At 46.9% G+C, this 21388-nt stretch overlaps 1 protein-coding gene across 7 annotated transcripts; it reads left to right on the forward strand.

The window, feature by feature from the left end:
• Nucleotides 1-151: 151 nt before the first annotated feature.
• Nucleotides 152-21379, forward strand: map3k13 (mitogen-activated protein kinase kinase kinase 13). Of its 7 annotated transcripts, XM_031858506.1 has the most exons (15): nt 163-233; nt 7391-7455; nt 14293-15051; nt 15960-16143; nt 16261-16452; nt 17073-17231; nt 17385-17543; nt 17711-17819; nt 18026-18135; nt 18294-18410; nt 18909-19052; nt 19308-20061; nt 20167-20237; nt 20862-21153; nt 21277-21379. In XM_031858506.1, the coding sequence occupies exons 3-15, from the start codon at nt 14364-14366 to the stop codon at nt 21376-21378; spliced, it is 3081 nt and encodes a 1026-aa protein (XP_031714366.1). In that variant the 5' UTR covers nt 163-233; nt 7391-7455; nt 14293-14363; the 3' UTR covers nt 21379. The 7 variants fall into 7 exon arrangements, with proteins under 7 accessions (XP_031714368.1, XP_031714366.1, XP_031714367.1 ...); XM_031858508.1 differs by lacking the exon at nt 7391-7455 and having other exon boundaries at nt 152-233; XM_031858507.1 differs by lacking the exon at nt 163-233 and having other exon boundaries at nt 244-7455.
• Nucleotides 21380-21388: the final 9 nt, after the last annotated feature.

Raw genomic sequence — 21388 nt, forward strand, 5'->3', positions numbered from 1 at the left:
GGATGGAGAGAGAGAGCGAGAGAGAGGGAGAGAGAGAGAGAGAGGGAGAGAGAGCGAGAGAGAGAGCGCGAGAGAGAGGGAAAGAGAGAGAGAGCGAGAGAGAGGGAGAGAGAGAGAGAGAGAGAGAGAGAGGAAGAGAGGGAGGGAGAGAGAGAGAGAGAGAGAGAGAGGGAGGGAGAGAGAGAGAGAGCGCAGCCAGCGGACATCTCTGAGAGATTCAACGGAGCTTAACGGTAATATTCTCAATTTTTGTCAGACTTTCATCGCGAGACGCAGCGTTATAGTGACATTAAAACCCCTCACGTGTGCATAGTTTGTCGAGGAACGATAGAGTTTGATCCCACTAACGTAACGTGTGCTGGCTGGGACAGCTGCGGTAAACATTAGGCAGTAACACGACAACCATGGACTTCTTTCTTCGCTTTTCATTATGCAACCGAGTGGATCATCCTGCTGAATATTGAACTAGAAACTCTTTCTCTTCTAAATTTGAAGCAGGAGATTATAGGCTGCTGCAGGAGAGGAGGCTAAATTATAGTGTCTGGAGAAGTTTGTCTTTCAGTGAGGTGGTGTTACTCAGAATGCACTTTTGTTCAGTATTTGTCGACTACGTGGGAGAGTAAAAACAGATCCTGGATGGAAGAGTTTGGCTCTGAGTTGACATCCTGTCTTTTCCATGCTGTGCACTATTTGTCGTTGTAAACACGCAGGTACCAGTTTGTTCGTTACACCTTTACAGCTTTAACTAACACAACAGCCCTGCAGTGAGCCCTACCTCCTTTAAAGGTATAATGTCCTGTTTTAAATGAAGCTTTGTGGTCACTTTTGAGGCAATAAGACGCGTTTCTAATAGTTTGTCCACCCTGTTTATATCATATAGAGGAGACTGAATATTATGCACACCTCTCAGTATAATGCAATACTTTTAAACTGCATTACAAACCAGGAATTGGTCTCGAGTCTTGCTTTATGAAGTCCTGAGACAAATAAAAGTCTATATAAACAAGTAATTATGCACCCTTCATGCAATGATTGTATTATGATAGAATGATTGCCCTTTAAAAGTTGTAGTTATTACTTTATATACACGATGTGTTTGTAAGGAGTTGATTGGCTGCATCACCTTTTTTTAATAATATAAATGTAATATTTGGGCTTAGGGGAGGATATCAAGTCATTACAAAGAAAGAAAGTTCAGTCATTGGTGTCAGTGTCAGAGTCCAGCCTGTCTCTCCACTTCTGTCAGAAACTGCAGACCAAAGAGTTGAATCAAACACCGACATAAAACAGTTCTCTGTCCTCTCTGTGAGCGTCTCTCAGCCGACATCTGAAGCCGATCACGGGCGATCATTCATCGCTCTTCCACGGAAGCCTCTCGTGTCACAACGGTTCATCTCTCAGCGGCTGGATGCTGTGTGCTGTCACAGCCAGCAAAGCATTGTGTTCCACCCTCATTGTGCCGAGTGCGGCATTTCCAGTAAGCGTCCACGTGTGTGTCACTGATGGCGTCGCCTCTTTTGTAACCGCTGCCCGGCTGCTGGTGCAGTTACAGGTCACACACACACACACACACACACACACACACTCACACACGCACACTCGGGGCCCCAATCAGCCAAATGTGCCCCCCACCCACTCTAGGCGCATTGAAAGCTACACCTCTCAGGTGTTCTTAACTACTGCACGGAGGCACCAGGTTTACAGCAAACATGAGCAGCTACAAGTGGGGCCCAGTGGGGCCTTTTCAAGCTAATTTGACCTTTTTGTTATGTAGGAGTAACTCTTTTTATACAGCGGAAGCATGGACATTCAACATCAAAGGGAATTGAATTCCACATTGTTAAATTGGGTTCATTTATTACAATAAATATGGACATTGTAGTTTATTATCACACCATCCTAGTGGCAAAAATACTCACAAGCATACCAAATGTGTATTAATCCGCGACTGAAAGTAGTGCCAAATGCACTTTGATTGCTGTTTTATAAAAATTACTTTTTTGAAAAGTTTTGAAATGTTTCTCGTCCATTTTGGCCAAAAATATAATGTTAATTTTTGACCCAAAGACTTGCGTATTCAGTAGAGATGAATGGGCGTGACGTGTCACAGGCAGGATGTCAGGGAGTATTAAAAGACTCAATAACTCATGGGATTTGTTGACAATAACACAAATATAGAATAGCACCATCCCGTCTTTAAGCGGTTCAGGAATCTGTGTTTATGTAATTGACATGTGTGGCGACAGCAGCGATGTAGCCCTGCAGCCGGTCGGATCTCTGTAATCTCAGCCCCGGAGACTCGTTTGTTTTGGGTCGCGTTAGTACAGCGGTGACTCCACTCAGTGTCATGTCCCATCAGGCTTAATGAATAAGCTCGTTGCTGTGTTTCATAAGCTGCAACAACAATTAACGTGTGAGGTTCTTATGTTGTCAGCAGTGGTGTGCTGCCCCACTGATGAAGATCAATTATTATGTTACTACAGCGGCGGCTGTAATGTGGAAGAAAGTAGTCCGCTGTCTGATTTTAAAGGTTTGTGTTTGAGTGTGATTCTCTCTGGTCTACATTAGCCACTTATTAGTTAGTCTGTCGCAATTATTACACAATTGCACGATTGCGATTATTTGACCATGTTTGCATAATCGTCCACGGTCAATGGCAGAAAATTGGCATTGACTTTAATGTTGGTTGAGTGCTAAATCTGGGCTCAGTGTTGCTCAAGGTTTTCCATCAAATGCAATGTTCAAGTAGACGGTGCGACACGCAGAGAGACTCTATGAAACGAGTAATCGTCAATAATTTGTCAATTGTCAAGCAGAAATCCTAAAAAGAAGATCGTAATAAGCATTTTTCACAAGCTTGTGACATTCTATAGACTAAACCATTAACTGTCCGACACCCAATCAAGCAAATCAAACTAGAGCAAATAGATCATAAAGTAAAAGTTTGTGTCACGGCCATTGAAGGGCAGTTGAGTGGAAAAAAAGCCAAACAACAAATGTTGGGCCAAAGGACGTGAACGTCTAGCCTCCTTTCTTTCTCTGTATCGTCACACTCACTCGCCCTCTCTCTCGCTGCCTTTGCTGCCTCGGGCCCTCTCCTCCCTCTCCTTCTGAATGACATTTCTGTAACGACGCCGTCTGAGCTCGGCCTCCATCCTTAGCTCACTGTGCGCCACACGCAGCCTCACATCTGTATCAGACCACTTAATGCCAATAATGGCAACTCGGCTTGATTAAGAAGGCAAGCATCCTCCATCTTTCTTGACTCTCCTGGAGAAAGAGTCAACAAAACACTCACAAGAGACCAATTTCATGTGAGAAAGTTTGATGAAAATGCAGTTAACGTCAATAATGAATTTCTATACAAACATCTACAATGCTTTGGTAGTGTGTGTGTGTGTGTGTGTGTGTGTGTGTGATGTCACGCAGCGGCACATAAATGCACTTCTCTCTTGTGATGTGTCTGCTAACCGAGCTTCTATAATTAACACGGCCTGCAGCGCCTCATGGGGAGCACATTAACACACACGAGTGGAGGAGCAAGAACCAGAGCACATGCACAAGTCATACCGTGTGTGTGTGTGTGTGTGTGTGCGTGTGTGTGTGGGTGTGGTTGGCAGTATCTCTGACCGCTGATGTGTGCATCTGTATAATAATATGGGAATAAAAAGGATGCACAAACTGAGTATTACGCCACTTTTGTCAAATAATTGAGATTTTTTGGGGGGATAATCATGCAGCTGTGTAGAGTGCATACTCTGTGTACAGTGTGTGCTCTGCCCTGCACTCCCCTCCCCTCTCTGTACATGTAACCTCACACTCCTTCTCACGTCCTCCATCCAGGGATGTGGAAGTGCACGTGAACATGACATCCCAGCGTAATTCTTCTTTGGTGAAGTAATTAGCCGCAAGAAGGTTGGAGAGATGTCGTAAAACGTTTACATTATCTGCTGCGTGCCACATTATAGCTCCACACGCAATCCCATAAATCACACCGGGGATCACAGGTGCATTGAGTTGAGGCCTTCTGTCCGTTTGCTCCATGCCGTCTACTCCGAACTTGCGATAAAGAGGCAACCTGGTGTGGATGGATTGCTGTGGTGCAGGAGCGCTGAACGGCCATTGTTATGTAATTTCCTCTCGCCGTGGATTGGTCGGGGCCGTGGGGTTTGTTGGTGGGCTCAGCGCGATAATCTCACGAGCATTATCCGTCTCTGGGAATCAGCGGTTGTTGCGGGAGGAAAGACTCGCTCATCCGTGCCTGGTTTTTGTAGAGCGACCAATGAGCTGGGCTGCTTCTATCATCCATCTTAGCCAAACGGGTTTATCCTTGAGCACGAAGTCCACATGTTAAGGACCAATCTATACTCATTAGTTTAGGCAGTTCCCCGATTCATCGCACTTCCTCTCTCCAGTTAGTCCAACGGCTGACGAGCTGGCTCTGGGATGTGTGGTTATTATCTGAAGATGGTACCAAAGAAGCATATTATTATATATATTCAAACAGTCCTAACAACAACAACAACACTGCCACACCACCTAATCGCAGGGATTGTGATGCGACAGCTGTGTCCGGAGGCATTAAGTTTTCGGGTTGTCCGTCCCGTTATCGTGCACATTTTGGCACAAACTTCCTGTCGGACTCGAGGTTGAACTGATTCAATTTTGATCGCCCCTCCCATTCTCCTGAACTGAATAATTCACACGACAATTATGACAACTTCACACAGAAGTGACGACATTTTGACCAGACGTGTGTGTGTGTGTAAACATGACTAGTTGGAGGCAGACCACCATGAGGCATGTAAAAATAACAATGTAAGTTATTTCAAGTTTTGCAAATACAGGAGACGTTAAATATATTCAGACATTGGAGTGGACTGTGAAAGAAAATGAATAAAACATATATAAAATAAAGCAACACAACCAAGCAGACTCTCGGGCTCTGTTAACAAAAATGTGCAATGTGTGCGCAATGCCCAAGTCCTATAAGGACAGAGGGAAAAGCTTTCTGTTTATGGCTTTATGTTGACTAAAATGTTTGTTCTGTAAACAAACATGCACGTCAACACAACAGACAACACAGAGATCAGCAGCAATAATATTCAAATATTGCTTGATAAGCCAATACAGTAATTATTGGAGCAGGCCTACCTTAAAAAAGACATCTACTAGATTCAGCTGCTTGTGCTGAAGCACTTCGTTGTGTTTTTTGTAATCGTGTGTGTGTGTGTGTGTGTGTGTGTGTGTGTGGGCCAGAGTGTGTCTACCTGGCCGCTGCATGCGGTGGCAGATTGTAAAGGTAAAGCGCTGTAAGCTGCGATGCTGCTGTTTCTCTTATTCATGCAGAGGACACAGGAGCTGTCAGTGGTGTTGTTCCGCTGCTGGTGAAATAGTAATGAGTGTGCATAACGGAGCTCAGTGTGCTTTACAGCCCCGTTGGACCTGGAGGCGAGCCAGAGCATCGCGTGTGTGTGTGTGTGTGTACCGATGATGGAGACAGGACGGGAGGCTTCGGCTACCGCTGTAGAAAAGCTAATCGTTTGGGCTCAAATATCACAAAAACCTTAATTTGATAAATAATTCACAGTAATGTGGATGTAATGACTAAATGGGTAAATATTAGACGGTCTGGTAAGTTCAGAAAATTACATGATTTTACTGTAATGCAGCAGTTAAACTTGCCATATTGGGATACATAAAATCATACACTATATCTAGTTTCATATCACAACCTAAGACATCTTAAACCCTCTAAACTTTGATCATCAATACATAGTTTCAGTCACTTTTCAAGCAAAAATCTGAAGATTTGTTGCTTTCATCTCTTTTTCTTATTGTAAGTTTAATATTTTAGTTTTGTTTGTCTGACAATACGAGAGGTTTGGAGACGCCACACTGAGCTCTGTGAGGATTTCAGTTTGAGTTTGCATTGTTAGAGTGTTGTGTCTCCTTTTAAAGGTTGAGTATCAAGCCTTAATGTTGTGTTATTAACTTCACTTTGATTGGAATGGAGTCTGATTTACTTTACACAAATGTCCTAATGTCCTATATGACTGATGGGTAGAAAGTCCTCACAAGTCAATACTGCTCTGGTGAGTTTAAAGTAACTACATACTTAAAACACTGGAAAGCCTCTTTAGCTTCAGACTAAGTCGCTCATTTTGACTTAACACTGAAAATAAAGACACAACAACAAACAGATAATGTCACCGCTAATAGTACTTTAACGTGATTTTTGTGATGAGACGGGTAAGAGGGAGACGTTTGAGGAGCTTTTTATTTATTTTTTAACTTGTGTGGTATTGCGGTAGAATCCTTTGGCTGTGTCTCATGAAACCTTATACTATATAAACAACTGACTTTGGGGTATTGGCTTTCAAAGAGTTTCATTTCTATTTAAGAACACTTTAAGGTTTCTTTACACAACACTTTGTTGCTTTGCTCGTTTCCTCGTGAGCACACAGGCTTGTGATCTGCTGACCTTTGGACTTTTCAGGCATTGAGCAGAGCTCGATATTCTCGCTGAGCAAGCACTTCAGCTGTTTCAATTCCACCCTCCTATTGATATCCAACACTCTCTATCGCTCTCCACCAATATTTAACTAGAACTGCATTTTTTGGGGGGGGGGGGGATTCCCCTGCTGTGTTTTTTATGTACGGTGTTTACCGGAGCGTGTCTGCAGCAACATTACACCCACTCCTGTTCTCCTCGAGGCCGAGAGAGAATGCTTTGCATTGTGTTCATGTTGGACTTTGCATCACAAAGGTGTAGTTTTCACAGCTCCAGCCATCACCTTAACACGCTCTCCGTTCCCTAACGTCGGCCCCATTAGGGCCGGCATCCTCGGCCATCTGCACCGGGACTCATTTGTCATTTCACGCCGTTTATTGTTGTTTGGAAGTCTCCCCCTCAGCCTCACCCCGGGATACCGGACCTCCCCCCTCTGCCAGCCCTGCAGGGGTGTGGCCTGAGGACGGAGATTTGACAATGCTGCTCCAATTTCCCAACCCCCCACCCACCATGCATCCCTACATTCCTGCTGCTCCCTCCCCGTCTTCATCTTCCACAGAGGTTTGGGATGGGGTGGAGCATCTGTTCCCTCTCAGAGCTCTCTTTGGATATACCCCCTCTGGTAGCACTTATTCTCAATCACTGTCATCACCACACACAAACAAATATATATCTGAGCTGCATCACCCTTTTCTCTCCAGTCTTTTGATGATCTGGTGACTCAAGCGTTGAGTACATTTTTCTTAATGTCACCCTGAAAATGTTGCAGATGGCGATACCTTTTGTTAACTCTTTAATTGTATATCGTGGACTCTGTGTCTGTGCTTCATTAACACGTCGCTAAATGATGAACCCTCTCCGTGTGCGTTGATGCAGGCGAGAAGCAAGACGCAGCCGAACCTGACCCCAGAACTGTGAGATGCTCAGAGACCAGCTGACAGGTCAGTACGTGGACCAATGCACGGAAGCTGACTGGCTGAAGGAAGCGGTTTGACTTCAGTACGCTGGGAGAGACGTAAAAATTACCTTTTGTGGAGAGAAACGAGCGGCTCTCTCTTCCGACTTTCTGGATCTGACCTTTTTAATTTTTTCTCTGACTGCCGTAGTCCTTCAGCCCTGAAGCTTGAACTTTCTTATGGACCGTTGTCCGCATCATGAGAAACTTCAATCGGTCACATTTAGCTGATATTAATACATAACGCCATGTTAAAAAAATGGAGTACATGTGCTGATACGTCCTAGCTCACCCAGACAGGTGCAGGTCTGAACTGAATGAAATCTTTTGTCACACATGTACAGTCCATGCTAGAATACGGGATACACCGTGCAGTCATACGTGGGATTGGCATGACTGATTTTTTTTTTTGTACAAAGGGATTTTCTCTTGTGCAGCAGCCGTCTGTCCTACTTACAGAGACGCCACTGCAGCGAACCTGCTGTTCCCAGCTGGTGCTGCTTTGAAATGCATCTCCCCCACTCCTCCTCTCCTCTTCATCTCCCTTTACTCCTCCTCTCTGAGTCTGTGCAGAAGGCTCCCCCCCCTCCTCTGCTCTTTGAGCCGCGTCCTCTCTGCGTCAGACAGCTCCATTCATGAAAAGTGTGACGTGAGCAGGTCTTCAGAGACCGGGTGACGCTGCCAGCCACCCACTCACATCCCAGGTGCTGCGGGAGTTAGAGGAATGTCCGCCGCTCTCCGGCATCTGTCTCCCTCTTTTCCCTGCTTTTCGAGCCAGTTTTTTTTCTCTCCATCTTGACCGTCAGTTCAGCCTCCCTCCGCCCGGCTTTTATTTCTTTTTTTTTTGTCTCCATCCGTGCCTCAGAGCTGTGCGAGGACCATGAATCTGAGCTGTGAGTAATCTGCTGATGCTGTGTCTTTGCCGTACATCTCGGTAAAAACAGTGCGACGTGGAGGTTCTTCTGCTTGTAAATTTGTCTTATATGTTGTTTTCTTTCATTGTACTTCTTTGATGTGTGTGTGTGTGTGCTGTTTGTACTGAACGTGGATCAGCTGTGTAAGTGTTTGTTCAGTAGCAGTGCTGCAGGAGTGTGTTGAGCGCTCGTGCGTCGGTGCGTGCGGGAGCTATTTTAGGCTCAGCGGTGATGATGCTGCTGCTGCTGCTGCTTTTTGATGCAGTCTGTCTCCTTGCCCTCTGAAGGACAGGTTGGGATGCAGGCAGAGGTTTAGACCAACAGACCCCACCTCCCCCCCTCCTGATGGAGCAGCCAGATGATACTCTGAGGCATTAGAGCGCCGGTGGTCAGAGAGGGCAGACTTTTCTGGGACACACGTGTATTGCGCACAGCCACAGGCTTTTCAGTGTGTGTGTGTGTGTGTGTCATAAACAAATCACATTCAGGTTTTCTCTTTGTATATTTGACTTTTCTCCCCCGAACTGCGTATTCATCAATCTCTGTATTTGACTAGGATACCAGGAAAGCTGTGCATGCCCACCTCTGTCCTCCACTGAACACGTTTATGTAACTGCACAGGATGAGTAGCTGGCAGCCGGGCTTTAGTGGAGAGGAGGAGGAGGAGGAGGAGGAGGAGGAAGGGAGAGCTCCATCCATCCATTCTCCACACAGAGCGTTAAGAATAATGGCTGCATATTCACATCCCTGTAGAGTTTGCCATTTGGATTGTATTTCTAGGGTGTCTAACACGGGGTACCGGATTAAATATTAAAAGATAGCTGAGGCGCGTGTTGCAGGGTATGAACCCAGGAGCTAATAGCAGCACTAATGTGTATTGATTTCCTGGTTTTCTGCTGTGGAGCCGTATTCAGGCAGAAGAAAGGACACGTAGTACAACACCCACTTCCTCTTGTTAAACCCGACATGCCCCATTTTTGTTATTTTAATGCGCCGTAGCTTTGTGTATTTTTAATATTGCAACCATTAAAATGGCGTCAGTCACAGCCGGTCTCCTGCAATATGGTTGTTTGTCTGTTGTGTCACTTTTTGTGCGTCTGTCTCTCTCGCTCCTCGGCCCTTGTTGGCGGTGCAGGCGGGCCGGCCCTATTAAAAGAGCACAAGGGGGATTGTTGTGGCAGCAGCTGCTCTGGTGTGCAGTGCTGAGTGTGTGTGTGTGTGTGTCTCCTGGCCGTGCAGGGCAGACAGGCCCAGTTCACATGGAGCCGGCTCCTCTTGTGTCCTTTGTTGTCGCTCTGGGAGTCTTTCCCATTGGAGCGTGGTCAGTACAGTATCGTGCCGCAAGCAGCAGCAGAAAAGCAGTTTCTCTTTTCTCCTTTTGTGTCCGTCGCTCATTTGTTTTTTCCTGTTTCCAGCAACAAAATTGTCCTCGCTATCTCCCCTCATCTGCTTTTCTTCTTCTACTCTTTCTCTCAGCCCTCCATTGTCTCCTTGGCCCCACCGTCTCCTTTCCATCTGTTTGCAGAGCAGAGGATGTGTGGTAGCTGAAGATTTTAGGAGGCTGAGTGTCCTGGTTGCACTGAGAGGATTGCAGAGTGAAGCTGGAGGGAGAGTGTGTGACGTGTCCATGGCGCGCACTCTTTCCTTCAGTTATTTATTTTTCTCCAGTTCTGGAGGCTGAAGCTATTTGGGGAACAAGTTCAGTGTGTGTTTGGAGTGCGAATGATTCGCAGCCATGTTAACCCTGAACTGTAGTGTTTTCCTCTAGAATGTGTTGGTCAGCTGTTTGTCGAGCTCACTGACAAACTAGGGAAACCTGCACAGTCAGACTTTGATGTTTTGGACTTCAGAAGGAAAAGGCGAGGTGCCGCTGTTTCTGTTTTTTACACTTTCATCCTCCCGTCGGTCAAACTCTCCGACTCTCTCTGGCGGTTTCATTCATCCACCTGACCGCCCTCCTCCACACCAGGTGATCCCACCTGGAACGTTCCCCGTGGCCTTGACCTTGTTCCCATTTTCCCAGCAGCGCCAGTCAAACCCGAGCAGGCAGGTTTGGCCCGGCAGGGTTTTTCATCGCGCTGTGACCCGCTTCCCCCTCCAGCCACCACCAGGTATTTAAGTCGGCTCAGGTGAGTCACCACAGGGAATCAGAACATGAAGAAAGAGAGCGATTATAGGGAAATGTCAGCAGATGCCTGAATGCCGTGCCAGAATTTGTTTATTTTGCCTTACACCAGCAGATTACTTTCGCCCACCTACACACGGCGGCCCAATCCCCTCTGGCAGGACTCAGGGCCAGGGTAGCGAGGGAAAGCTGATTTAGACGTCGGCCCGCATCCCGACAATCAAATCAGAACTGGGTGGCTGTGTTGGCACGGTCTCGTTTCCGAGGCCTCCGAATTCGATGTTCATATTACTAAATATGTTCTAATTATGTCTGATCACAAAGAAATACTAACTACGAGCAGTGTTTCATAACATTGTTTACTCACACGATGAAAGTCCAAAGTCTGCGTAGACGAGGGAAACGAGAACAAATACCAGAGTTCAGCTGTTCAACGTTGACCCAGAATAACAGACGGTCACGTGTAGTTCAGACTGGAGAGACTCCAGAGCTGCTGATGGTAAGAGACTCTTGCAGTTTATCTAGTTTTCTCTCTAAATCTTTCCCTTGTATTGGTTATTTGAGGTGCTCAGTGGAGACGAGTGCTGCTCTCACCATTCTTATTTTACTGTTTGTTTTAAGAGAAGAGGGATAGAGTCGGGTTCGGGTTGTTTAAAGCAAACATCATCTGTCCTGACTCAGTGTACTGCAGTCAAACATCTCTGCAGGCCTTAGCTGTCTAACACTATGAATGTCAGGTGGATTATATTCTGAGATTTCTACCCATCTTCTTTGGAGGTACAGAGCTATAACATGTAGGTCAATATATTCTGATTAATGCATGATACAACTCTGGAGAGTGAAAACCACTATGTTGTTATTCTGCTTTCCCTGTGTGTGTGTGTGTGTGTGTGTGTGTGTGTGTGTGTGTGTGTGTGTGTGTGTGTGTGTGTGACACGCTTAATAGACCTCCATTCCTTTTTTTCTAGAGTCTTGCATGAGAGTGAGAGTGCGACTGGTAGCAGAAGGTCAGGATGGATGCTGTGTCGACATGGTAATGTGTGAATGATGAGGTGGCGTAGCGGCTAAATTGGCTCTTTGTTGGTGGCGCAGCTGTCACCTAAAGGGAGGTTTCCCCCCTACGGGGCCCAGCAGGGCTTCCCTTAATGAGGAGCAGAGTGATGGAGGAACAGATGATGATGCTGCTGTGTGAGCGTGAATGCATTGTGCACCTCGGTGTATGTTAAAGGTCTGTTTGTTGCTGCATTAATATACATCGTGGAAGGTCCAGCTGCTTCTGTGAAACACTAACTAAACAACCATGCTGGCGTTTGCTGGCGTACAACAAAAACACTCCTTTCCCCAGAGGATTGCTGGGAGTATTGGGATTAATGGATCCTGCCGGAGACGCCCCTGGTCAGAGTGTGTGTGTGTGTGTGAGCATGTGGTCTCAGAACCTGATCCTCCCGCACCACCAGCTGCCACGTACACACACACACACATAAAGTATGTACAGTAACAGTATGACAGTGAGGTCTTTCTCTGCCAACACGGCTCCACGTCTATAAGTGTGCTTGTATGCTAAAGATGTGTTTGTTGTGATGCGTTGTGGTCGTTGACATTAGGTTGCGCTTCGAGAGGCAAGAAAATGAGAGGAAGTGTTTAGAGGATATGTGGAGGGGGAGGGATGAATTGGGTCTGTGTTTGTACAAGCTTGTCTCTACAGCCCTGTAGAGGGATTAAAGGATCAGCCCTTGATAATTTCTCTCTCTCTCTTTTTCTCTCTCTTTATTCTTTTTACCCTCTCTGCTGAGCATCGACATTGTTTCCTTCGCCGAAGCGTTGCGTACTTTATGCAAGCATGTAACAAAATTAAATTTTAACATCAGAGGGACGGTCGGTGCCTCCTTTTCGCCCAGTCACCGCACTTTCGGAAAGTCCTGTAAATAAATGACTGTGTAAATGAAACCCTGGGCCCTTTCTTAATGACGCCCAGACATTATTCATGGGACTCTGTGCACATAGACATCTTCAATTAGAGATTGATGGGGGAGAGCGAGAGGTTCGTTTCCTGTTCGTGGCGTGAGATATAGATGCATAGGCTCGGTCCTGATTAGGAACGAGGAAAGACATTGAGCAGAGAGAGTACAAATGGGTGAAAATAATAAAAGTTTGTCTTGTCAAACTGTGCTCTGTAATCATCATTAAGTCTTAGTTGGGTTATAGGGGTTACTGTGTGTGCACGCTTGTGTCTCAACGTGAGTGTTTCTGTCCAGCCGACCACATCCACCCACTGCGACCCACGTCAGAAGCCCGGCTCCCAGAATCCTCCGTGGGGTAGAATTTCAGCGCAGGCCTCTACTCGCACAGCTCGATTGTCTCCGGCTGTGGAAGGGGACAGATTTATTGGATACCTGAGAGAGCGTTCTCTCCTTCCCCTGCACTCTCAGCACCCTGCTCGGAGACAGGCCTGCATTATAGATGAGCTTCTGGCAGCCGCTACGCTCTCACAGCGCTCGGGTTACCCCCCCCCCCCCCCCCCCCGCGCCCCCCCCCCCCCCCCCCCCCCCGGGGTAGATACACACAGATACAGTACATGCACTCGCACAAGCGCCCGCGTGGACCAACGGATTAGGATGCGTATCATGTAAATGTCAGCATCTCCACTTTGAGGTTTTTTTACTCCCCTTTCTCTTTCTCCATCTTTTCTGCTCTTCATTTTATTGTCTAGTGTCCAAAAAGGCAAAATAACAAATGCATTATTAAACACACACATTAAGGCATGGTGTCGTAGATTTGCAGCATTTCAGCAGCAAAGTTATCTGCATCAGAGGCCGTGGGATCAAAGCTTTAACATGAACGAAGTGTGTGTTTCTGTGTGACTTCCTGTCTGTCTCCTTCAGGAAACCTCCACGTAACACAGAGCCACCTCACTGCCTCTCTGTCTCCTCCCTCCTGGACTTTGTTCCCCGACTGTACACACTGTTCAGCCTCTCGCTATCTCCCTCACTGTGTGTCCCTCACCCTCTGCTGCCCCTTCAAACTTGATTGGATTTCTAAGGGCATGTCTTCAAAAACAGTTTTTAGAAACTGCTTTGTGACGGGGTTTGTGAGACACTTGAGATGCAATTAATAGCACAGAGAAAGGTAATAGATGGACCTTAAACTGAGATTAATATGCCTCATCAATAATTTGACTTAAAGTGACTGAACCAGTGTGTTTGTTCTGCTGCTGGCTGTCGGCCTGTGGTGGCTGTAGTCGTTGCTGCTGGGTAAGCAGTGAGAATGGGCCGTGCGTGCCAGATGTTTTGCTCTCAGCGGTCCTAATACACAGCAAGACTTTTAATCCCTGCTCTGCTGTTACTGCTTCACCGAGAACACGGTAAAGCCCTGGTTGTGTGTGTGTGTGTGTGATTGGTTTAGTTGAACCGTTTCCCAGAATTTTCCCAGAATCAGATAATTTCTATCTACCCAGCGACGTCTTTCATTCAGCAACTCTGTCTTTGTGCTCTGATTTCGGATATTTCTGACCTCCTCCGCCCTGCAGTGTTTGCACTCCATAGTTAAAAATAATCATCATTAATGTAAGCTCTCTCAATCCCAGATCTATGAGAGGAAATGAGAGGATTGCATTTCTCTTTGTGGAAGTAATAGGGCCCCGTGGCACCAGCTACAATCCTGTTCATGTTGTATATCTGATGTATCTACAATCATCCAAATGGATCAGCTTTTTTTATTTTAATCTGCGTTTTATCTTCCATGGACTTTGTTAAAGATAACCTGTCTCTCTCTTTTCTGTCTGTAGGTGATTTTCAACATTCAGAAGACAAACCAGTGTGTTAGGACGCGCCTCCACTCGTTATCACTGGGAAGCCCATGCACATGCACGACACCATGGGCAGCTCCCCTGAGGTGCTCTCGTGGACCTCCTGCCCCAGTCTGCTGGTGGGCAAGCTGAAGGAGGAGCTCAAACACACCGTGGTCGGGGACACCGTGAAGAAATCGAACTCGCCCAACTCCCAACCTCAGCCTCCTCAGGGCCCTCCATCCAACTTACCTCCTCAGATTATCACAGACCTTGCGCCGCCGACACACCTGCCCGTTCCCCTGCAGACTCTGGAGACGCTAGAGACGCTGCAGACGCTGGAGACACTGCGGACGCCGCAGACGCCTGGCCAGGACGAGGACTCCGTGCTGGGGGTCCTGAGTCCCCAGAACACAGCCTTGAGTGTGGACTCGACGCGGAGCGAGGGCGGGCACTTCGAGAACAGCGTGCTCCAGCTGCAAGAGCAGGACCACGAGGAGGCTAGATCGCCGGCCCCCTGTGAGCACTGCGGATGTGGCAGTGGGATGGAGGAGCAGACGGGAGAAGGGGACTGTCCCGTGGAGCACAGTGAAGAGGGGAAGCAGAGCCACCACCATCACCCCGATGACATCAAGCTGCACTTCCAGAGAGCGGGGCCCGGGTCGGGCGGGTTCTTAGAGGGGCTGTTCGGTTGCCTTCGGCCTGTCTGGAACATCATAGGGAAGACGTACTCGACAGAATACAAGCTGCAACAGCAAGGTTAGTTCTGGCTTTTATCAGTCTTCCTGGAATCAATTACGGACACTAAATGCACCGCTGTTCAATTCCATATTGGTGTTGAAGCTGTACAGCTGTCAGTTGCTGCAGGGCTGCCTTCACAGGCTGCACAGAGACGCTGCAGGATCTAGTCCCGGTCAGACAGAACAGGGCTGGGTCTCGTTGTGGGTCCGCTCATGTCCACATGTAGTGGGCAGTATAGCTTCTCCTGTACGCTGGTTTCAAAACCACATAACGAGGACGGAACAGCGCATGACTCACTGTTGGACAGTTTTAGCAGTTAAGCACAGGGCGTTATTTTTTGCTCAGTATGGCTATAAAATATAATATCTAGTGTAAACCATGTTGTGTTTTTCTCTGAGATACTGTGTTTACATGAAGATAGTTTTAGAAAGCTTAAAGTACACGACATTTATTTTGAAAGTGTTGTGTTTTTTCCTCAAGATAGAAGATAGATAGATGTTTTTTTTTAAAGGAATAGTCGTCACGGTCATTTTTGCACTTGAGTTTTTATAGAATAAACAAACAAGATATAAATTGTTGATGTGAGTGAGCTTTAGCTGTTCTGGTAGGTGGATTTTATTCTCTCTGGATTAGGGCTGTACCGGATTGTTCGAAGCATCAAAGCTTTCGGAGTAAGTTATTAATAACTTACAGAAACATTGTGGACAATAGTCCACCTTCTCTTCCCCTCTCTCAAACACACACACACACACACTATGTTGACGAATCTACTCACCAAACTCTCAGAAAGAACGAGACTAAGCTTATTTCTAAAAATGTTGAACTATTCCTCTAAAGAGCAAACGTGACAAAGAATATTGATGTATTGTGTACAGTTCAAAAAGCCTCAATATAAAACTTTTAGCTTTTCATTTGTATGTTTCCAGACATGTGGGAGGTGCCATTTGAGGAGATTTCCGAGTTGCAGTGGCTGGGCAGCGGTGCACAGGGAGCCGTCTTCTTAGGCAAGTTTCGCTCCGAGGAGGTGGCCATCAAGAAGGTGCGTGAGCAGAAGGAGACGGACATCAAACCTCTGCGAAAACTCAAGCATCCAAATATCATCAGCTTCAAGTAAGTCTGCCACCACTCGATCTTGCATGTGACCTGACGTTGTCTGGTTATTTTCCGCTGCTGGATAGCTCTGATGTGCACAGCTTTAAACACAAGTGTGTTTTGTCCATTTTTTAGGGGTGTGTGCACCCAGGCGCCTTGTTACTGCATCATCATGGAGTACTGTGCCCAGGGCCAGCTGTACGAGGTGCTGAGGGCGGGGAGGAAAGTGACCCCCAGGATGCTGGTGGACTGGGCCACAGGCATCGCCAGCGGCATGAACTACCTTCACCTGCACAAGATCATTCACAGAGATCTCAAGTCTCCCAAGTGAGTGTCCTCTTTTTCCTGGTATAGAGCAGGAGCCTCATTCACAATTGACAGTCTGTTATGCAGCAACCCACGGCTGCTGCGGTCTGATCGGCCCACAGCAGCAGCAACAATTCATCCTTTTCAGCTCTGAGTAATCTGACATTCAAATGCCGTCCTCAGAATTAAACGCTAGTGGCCTTGATGTAAGACCGTGTCCAGTGTCATCCTGCTCCTCGGTCTCATCCTGGGCACACTGTAGCCCTCTAGTTTCTCTAATCAATATCATCATGCTGCTGCAGGGCCAAACACTGTATTAGTCAGCAGAATGGCAGCAGGCTGAATGTACTGGAAAGGTCAGTCTCATTCAGCTAATGGGGTGTTTCAGATGCAGAAATGTGCTCCAGTAACAGTTTTTTTACATTGTATTGGTCAGAATGGTTTAACCCAGGTCATCGGGCATGGATTAATGTCAGCCTGACACTCCTTGGCTTCAGTATGAAAGGGTGAACGTGTGTTTTTTTATAATAGCTCTAGAATTGACTGTGCAGTTGATACAGATTATTATAGGACTACCATAAACATGTCGAAGAGAAGTCTGCTAACAAGTCTGTGTGATTTCTGTTTGTGTCTGTCTTCAGTGTTTTGGTCACCTACAACGACACTGTGAAAATCTCCGACTTTGGAACATCCAAAGAGCTCAGTGACAAAAGTACAAAGATGTCATTTGCGGGTACGGTGGCCTGGATGGCCCCGGAAGTGATAAGAAATGAGCCTGTGTCTGAAAAAGTAGACATCTGGTGAGTACTGAAATTACTTTTATTTTAAGAAATAAGAAAGACATTAGGGCAGTGTTCAACTGTGTTAGTATATATCTTAGATAGAAGTCTAATATTCTGAGAGTCTTCTGTTGATGTTGCTGTAGTGAGACCTGACTTGCTTTTCTGTTTAAGGTCGTTTGGAGTTGTGCTTTGGGAACTTCTGACCGTAGAGGTTCCCTACAAAGATGTGGACTCCTCAGCCATCATTTGGGGTGTTGGCAGCAACAGTCTTCACCTTCCTGTCCCCTCGACCTGCCCGGATGGCTTCAAAATCCTCATGAAACAAACATGGTGAGTGCGGATCACATATTCTATGTTAGCACCAGCACATCTGTTAGAATATTGCTGTTAAAAAGGTTTTGTGCTGCGTTAACAAATGCACCACAAAGGTTTGCCTAAAAGAAGCTTCTTAGCGTTCTCATTTAATCATATCTGTCTCTGTTATTTGCTGATTGCAGGCAAAGCAAGCCCAGGAATAGGCCTTCGTTTCGTCAGATCCTCCTACACCTCGACATTGCCTCTGCTGATGTCCTGGGAGCTCCTCAGGAGACCTACTTCAAGTCTCAGGTCAGCGCTGTTGCTGCAAAACCCAATAAGTCACAGTGCTCTCTACTCTTGATATGCACCAACCCTGAGTGTAGTTCACAAGACTTCGACAGTATTTACTTGTTCTAGATGACATTATTCTTATCCGTACAAGTGTGAGTTTCAGTCATTTGTTGGCTTTTGTGTTTGAGAGTGGATTGTCAGCTTTTTGTCCATCCGCATTACAGTCAGAATGGAGAGAGGAAGTGAAGAAACATTTCGAGAAGATCAAAAGTGAAGGCACCTGTATCCACAGGCTGGACGAGGAGCTGATCCGACGCAGGCGGGATGAACTCAGGTGTGTAAGAAAGGAGACATTTATAAGAAAAGTAAACTACAGTAAATGACTAGTATGTTTAGCATGTATCTATTTCTTTGTGTTAATTATGTAGTTTTTTGAAATTGAAGCAGAAGTTGTTAGAGATGAATATTTGTCTGCATTTCTCAAACCCTCAGGCACGCACTGGACATCCGGGAGCACTATGAGCGGAAGCTGGAGAGAGCCAACAACCTCTACATGGAGCTCAGTGCCATCATGCTGCAGCTGGAGGTCCGAGAGAAGGAACTCATGAAGTATGTGAATAAATCCTTTAGCACAGTAGTCATCATCAGCTGGCTTTACTGCTGTCCTGCTCCTTACTTGTGTGTGTACTACCATTTCCTCTTTATAAAAGGCATTTCCAGTCATTTTTGATATTTGAAATTATTACAATGGCTGGCAAGACAACTGACCAAATATGCAGCTCGTGAGAAGAACAGAATAAAAAGTCATTGTTTCAGGTCACGCTCAGTAGGGCGTTTTTAAACCTCTTAGATGATTACTTATCTTTGCTTGGGAGTGACATTTCCTTCCTCTTCTGAATAATTCCTGCGTATGTTGTCCTGTATGCTTTCCCCCAAAAAAGAAAGAAAGAAGTAATTAAAATAGAAAGTCAAATTCAAAGTAAGATCATCTGTTTTGGTTTCAGATACATTTATATAGATTTGTACGCCTTATTTGGTTTCTGCCTCCCGGAGTTTGGAGTCTTTTCACCATCATTTAACTCCAGAATAATTCTGCCGTCCCTGTAGGAGAGAGCAGGCAGTGGAGAAGAAATATCCAGGGACCTATAAGCGTCACCTTGTCAGACCCATCGTCAGGACCAACGCTGTAGAGAAGCTCATCAAGAAGAAAGGAAGCATGTCCCACAAACCGGGGATGCCCCCCACTAAAAGGTCTGAATCGTAGCAGCTGAACAGCTAATTGTAAAAGAAAAGATTTTAATTTCCTGTTTCGGCTGCTGTACATCAATTAGCATTTTCAGGTTCATCTAGAGGATTCATATCCATTAAATAAGTGACAATTCTGAGTGAAGTAGTATGAACTACTAGATGTTCTGGTAAAGCCAGTTGTGTCATTAGAAGACGTGTTGGGGAGAATAAATTGATTTCGATACATTATGTTAATGTTCTCTAATTTATCTCTTTCAGACCCGACTTGCTTCGTTCTGATGGCATCCCCAGCCTCGACCCACTCCCCTCCCCTTCACCTCTATCAGCCAGCCCGAAGGTGTCGACGCCTCCCGGTAAAGCCCGCTACCGAAGCAAGCCCCGTCACCGCCGGGCCAACAGTAAAGGAAGCCACAGCGAGTTCCCCGGGCTGCTGAAGCCTCTTGCTGGGGCATTAGAAGACACCCGGTCTCTCCAGGAGCAGCCGTTCCTCCATCACCACCACCACCACCCACAAACCGAGGGGCCCTTCCTCCCCTTAAAGGGTCGGGAGATGGCCGTTGTCAACTGTGCCAACAACCTGCGCTACTTCGGCCCCGCCGCTCCCCTCCGTAGCCCGCAGACAGACCACCTCCAGCGCCGCGTTTCTGGATTCAGCCCCGACCTCATATCCACCGCTGTGGATGCAGACACGCGACAGCGGACTTCGTCCGCCAGCTCCAATCCTGTTCCAGGTGCTAGTGCTGGTGCTTTGTGTCCCTGCTGCCAGGCTCACCCCTTCCCTGGCTGCCTACACTGTCAGGAGACCCCTCCTGCATCAAGCCATCCGGAGTTGCCCCGCTACTCTCTGCTCAACACCCAGGAAGGTACCGCATCTTCTTTGGGGGCTCCCAGCAAAGATCCCGCCTCGGACGGAGAGGCCACAAAGAAGGCTCAGCCACAAGAACAAGAGGCGTCCCAGCGCACTCGCACCCTGCTCACTGCACTGCCCCGCACGCTCAGACCTCTCAGGAAGGTGAGCAAAGCTGGTAGCCTTCCATCGTTTGGTCTTTAGTACGCGTTTGTGTTAAGAAAACTGTGAAAGATGATTTATTAACAGCTGTAATTGCTTCTCTTACAGGGTGGTGACGAGTCATCTGAGGAGGAAGAGGGTGAGGTTGACAGTGAAGTAGAGTTTCCAAGGAGACCGAGGTAAGATACAGTTACAATTCATTAAAGCTGGGGTCGGCAGTTTCTTTTGGTCATCGTTGGGCAAGCCCGCGGTTCTCCGGTAAGCAGAGATGCTTTGACGGTAGACTTTGGTCAAGCTAGCAGAGCAACAGAGATGAAGACTCAACTGACAGCTGAGAAGATAAAACACAAAAGCCATTTCAGAGAGAGGGCGTTCCTATTGGCTGTTTTACAAATGCAAATATGGGTGCGCGTCTCTTCAGAAGGTGAAAGCCTGATTCAATGGCGGAATATCCTGCAGAAAAGGTTTCTATTCCAGCATTGGCAACGACTGCCTACACTGCAAAGCAGTAAAACTCATAAAAGTTTGACCTGAACAACCTTTGCTCTTACAGGTTACTGTGTTAAGTGTGAGCACACACCTGTTCTCTTTTGGTGGGAGGGGCTTAGGACAGAGAGGGGAGAGCTGCAGGATGAGGGCTGTATTTTCAAATTCTTTCCAGAAAACTGCCCGTCCTAGCTTTAAGTTTGCCACTTTGACCTTAACTGTGCTCCAACACTGTTTCATCATAAGCCAAAATAATCATTATAGTCTGTAACACTGAGACGTCTTTAAGGAAACGTAATTCCTCTGCTCCCTCACAGACCTCATCGCTGTATGAGCAGCTTCCAGTCCTACTCCACATTCAGCTCAGAGAACCTGTCGGTGTCTGACGGAGAGGAGGGAAACACCAGTGACCACTCCCACAGCGGGCCCCTGGAGAGGCTGAGCACCAGTCAGGAGGAACATCTGGATGAGCTGCTGTCGCACACGCCGGACATCCCCATCGACATCTCCACCCAGTCAGATGGCCTCTCTGACAAGGAGTGCGCTGTACGCCGGGTGAAGACCCAGATCTCACTGGGAAAACTGTGCTCCGACGAACACAGCTACGAGGTCCGTACTGCGGATGTGTGTGTGGTCCCGTCGTGTTAGCGCTTTGTATCTTAGCCCTGCTAGTGATGATCAAATAACACAATCGACACTGAATCCGTCTTTTTACTCTCATGTTTCTCCCAGAATCCACTACAGTTTGGGGATTCAGACTGTGATTCATCAGAAGCGGAGTGCTCCGATGCCACCATCAGAAACAACAAAGCCGGGGCTCCTTCCTCGTGGTGAAACCCCCCCC

The sequence above is a fragment of the Anarrhichthys ocellatus genome, unplaced genomic scaffold (genome assembly GCF_004355925.1).
Source record: "Anarrhichthys ocellatus isolate YVR2014 unplaced genomic scaffold, GSC_Weel_1.0 scaffold20, whole genome shotgun sequence".
Taxonomy (NCBI): domain Eukaryota; kingdom Metazoa; phylum Chordata; class Actinopteri; order Perciformes; family Anarhichadidae; genus Anarrhichthys; species Anarrhichthys ocellatus.

Bases quoted from the DNA above. Each gene is read 5' to 3' on its own strand.
- map3k13 (XM_031858508.1), top strand. From the start codon at position 14,364: ATGCACATGCACGACACCATGGGCAGCTCCCCTGAGGTGCTCTCGTGG. The intron at 16,144-16,260 runs GTAAGTCTGCCA...TCCATTTTTTAG, and splicing joins CCAAATATCATCAGCTTCAA to GGGTGTGTGCACCCAGGCGC. The intron at 16,453-17,072 runs GTGAGTGTCCTC...GTCTGTCTTCAG, and splicing joins AGAGATCTCAAGTCTCCCAA to TGTTTTGGTCACCTACAACG.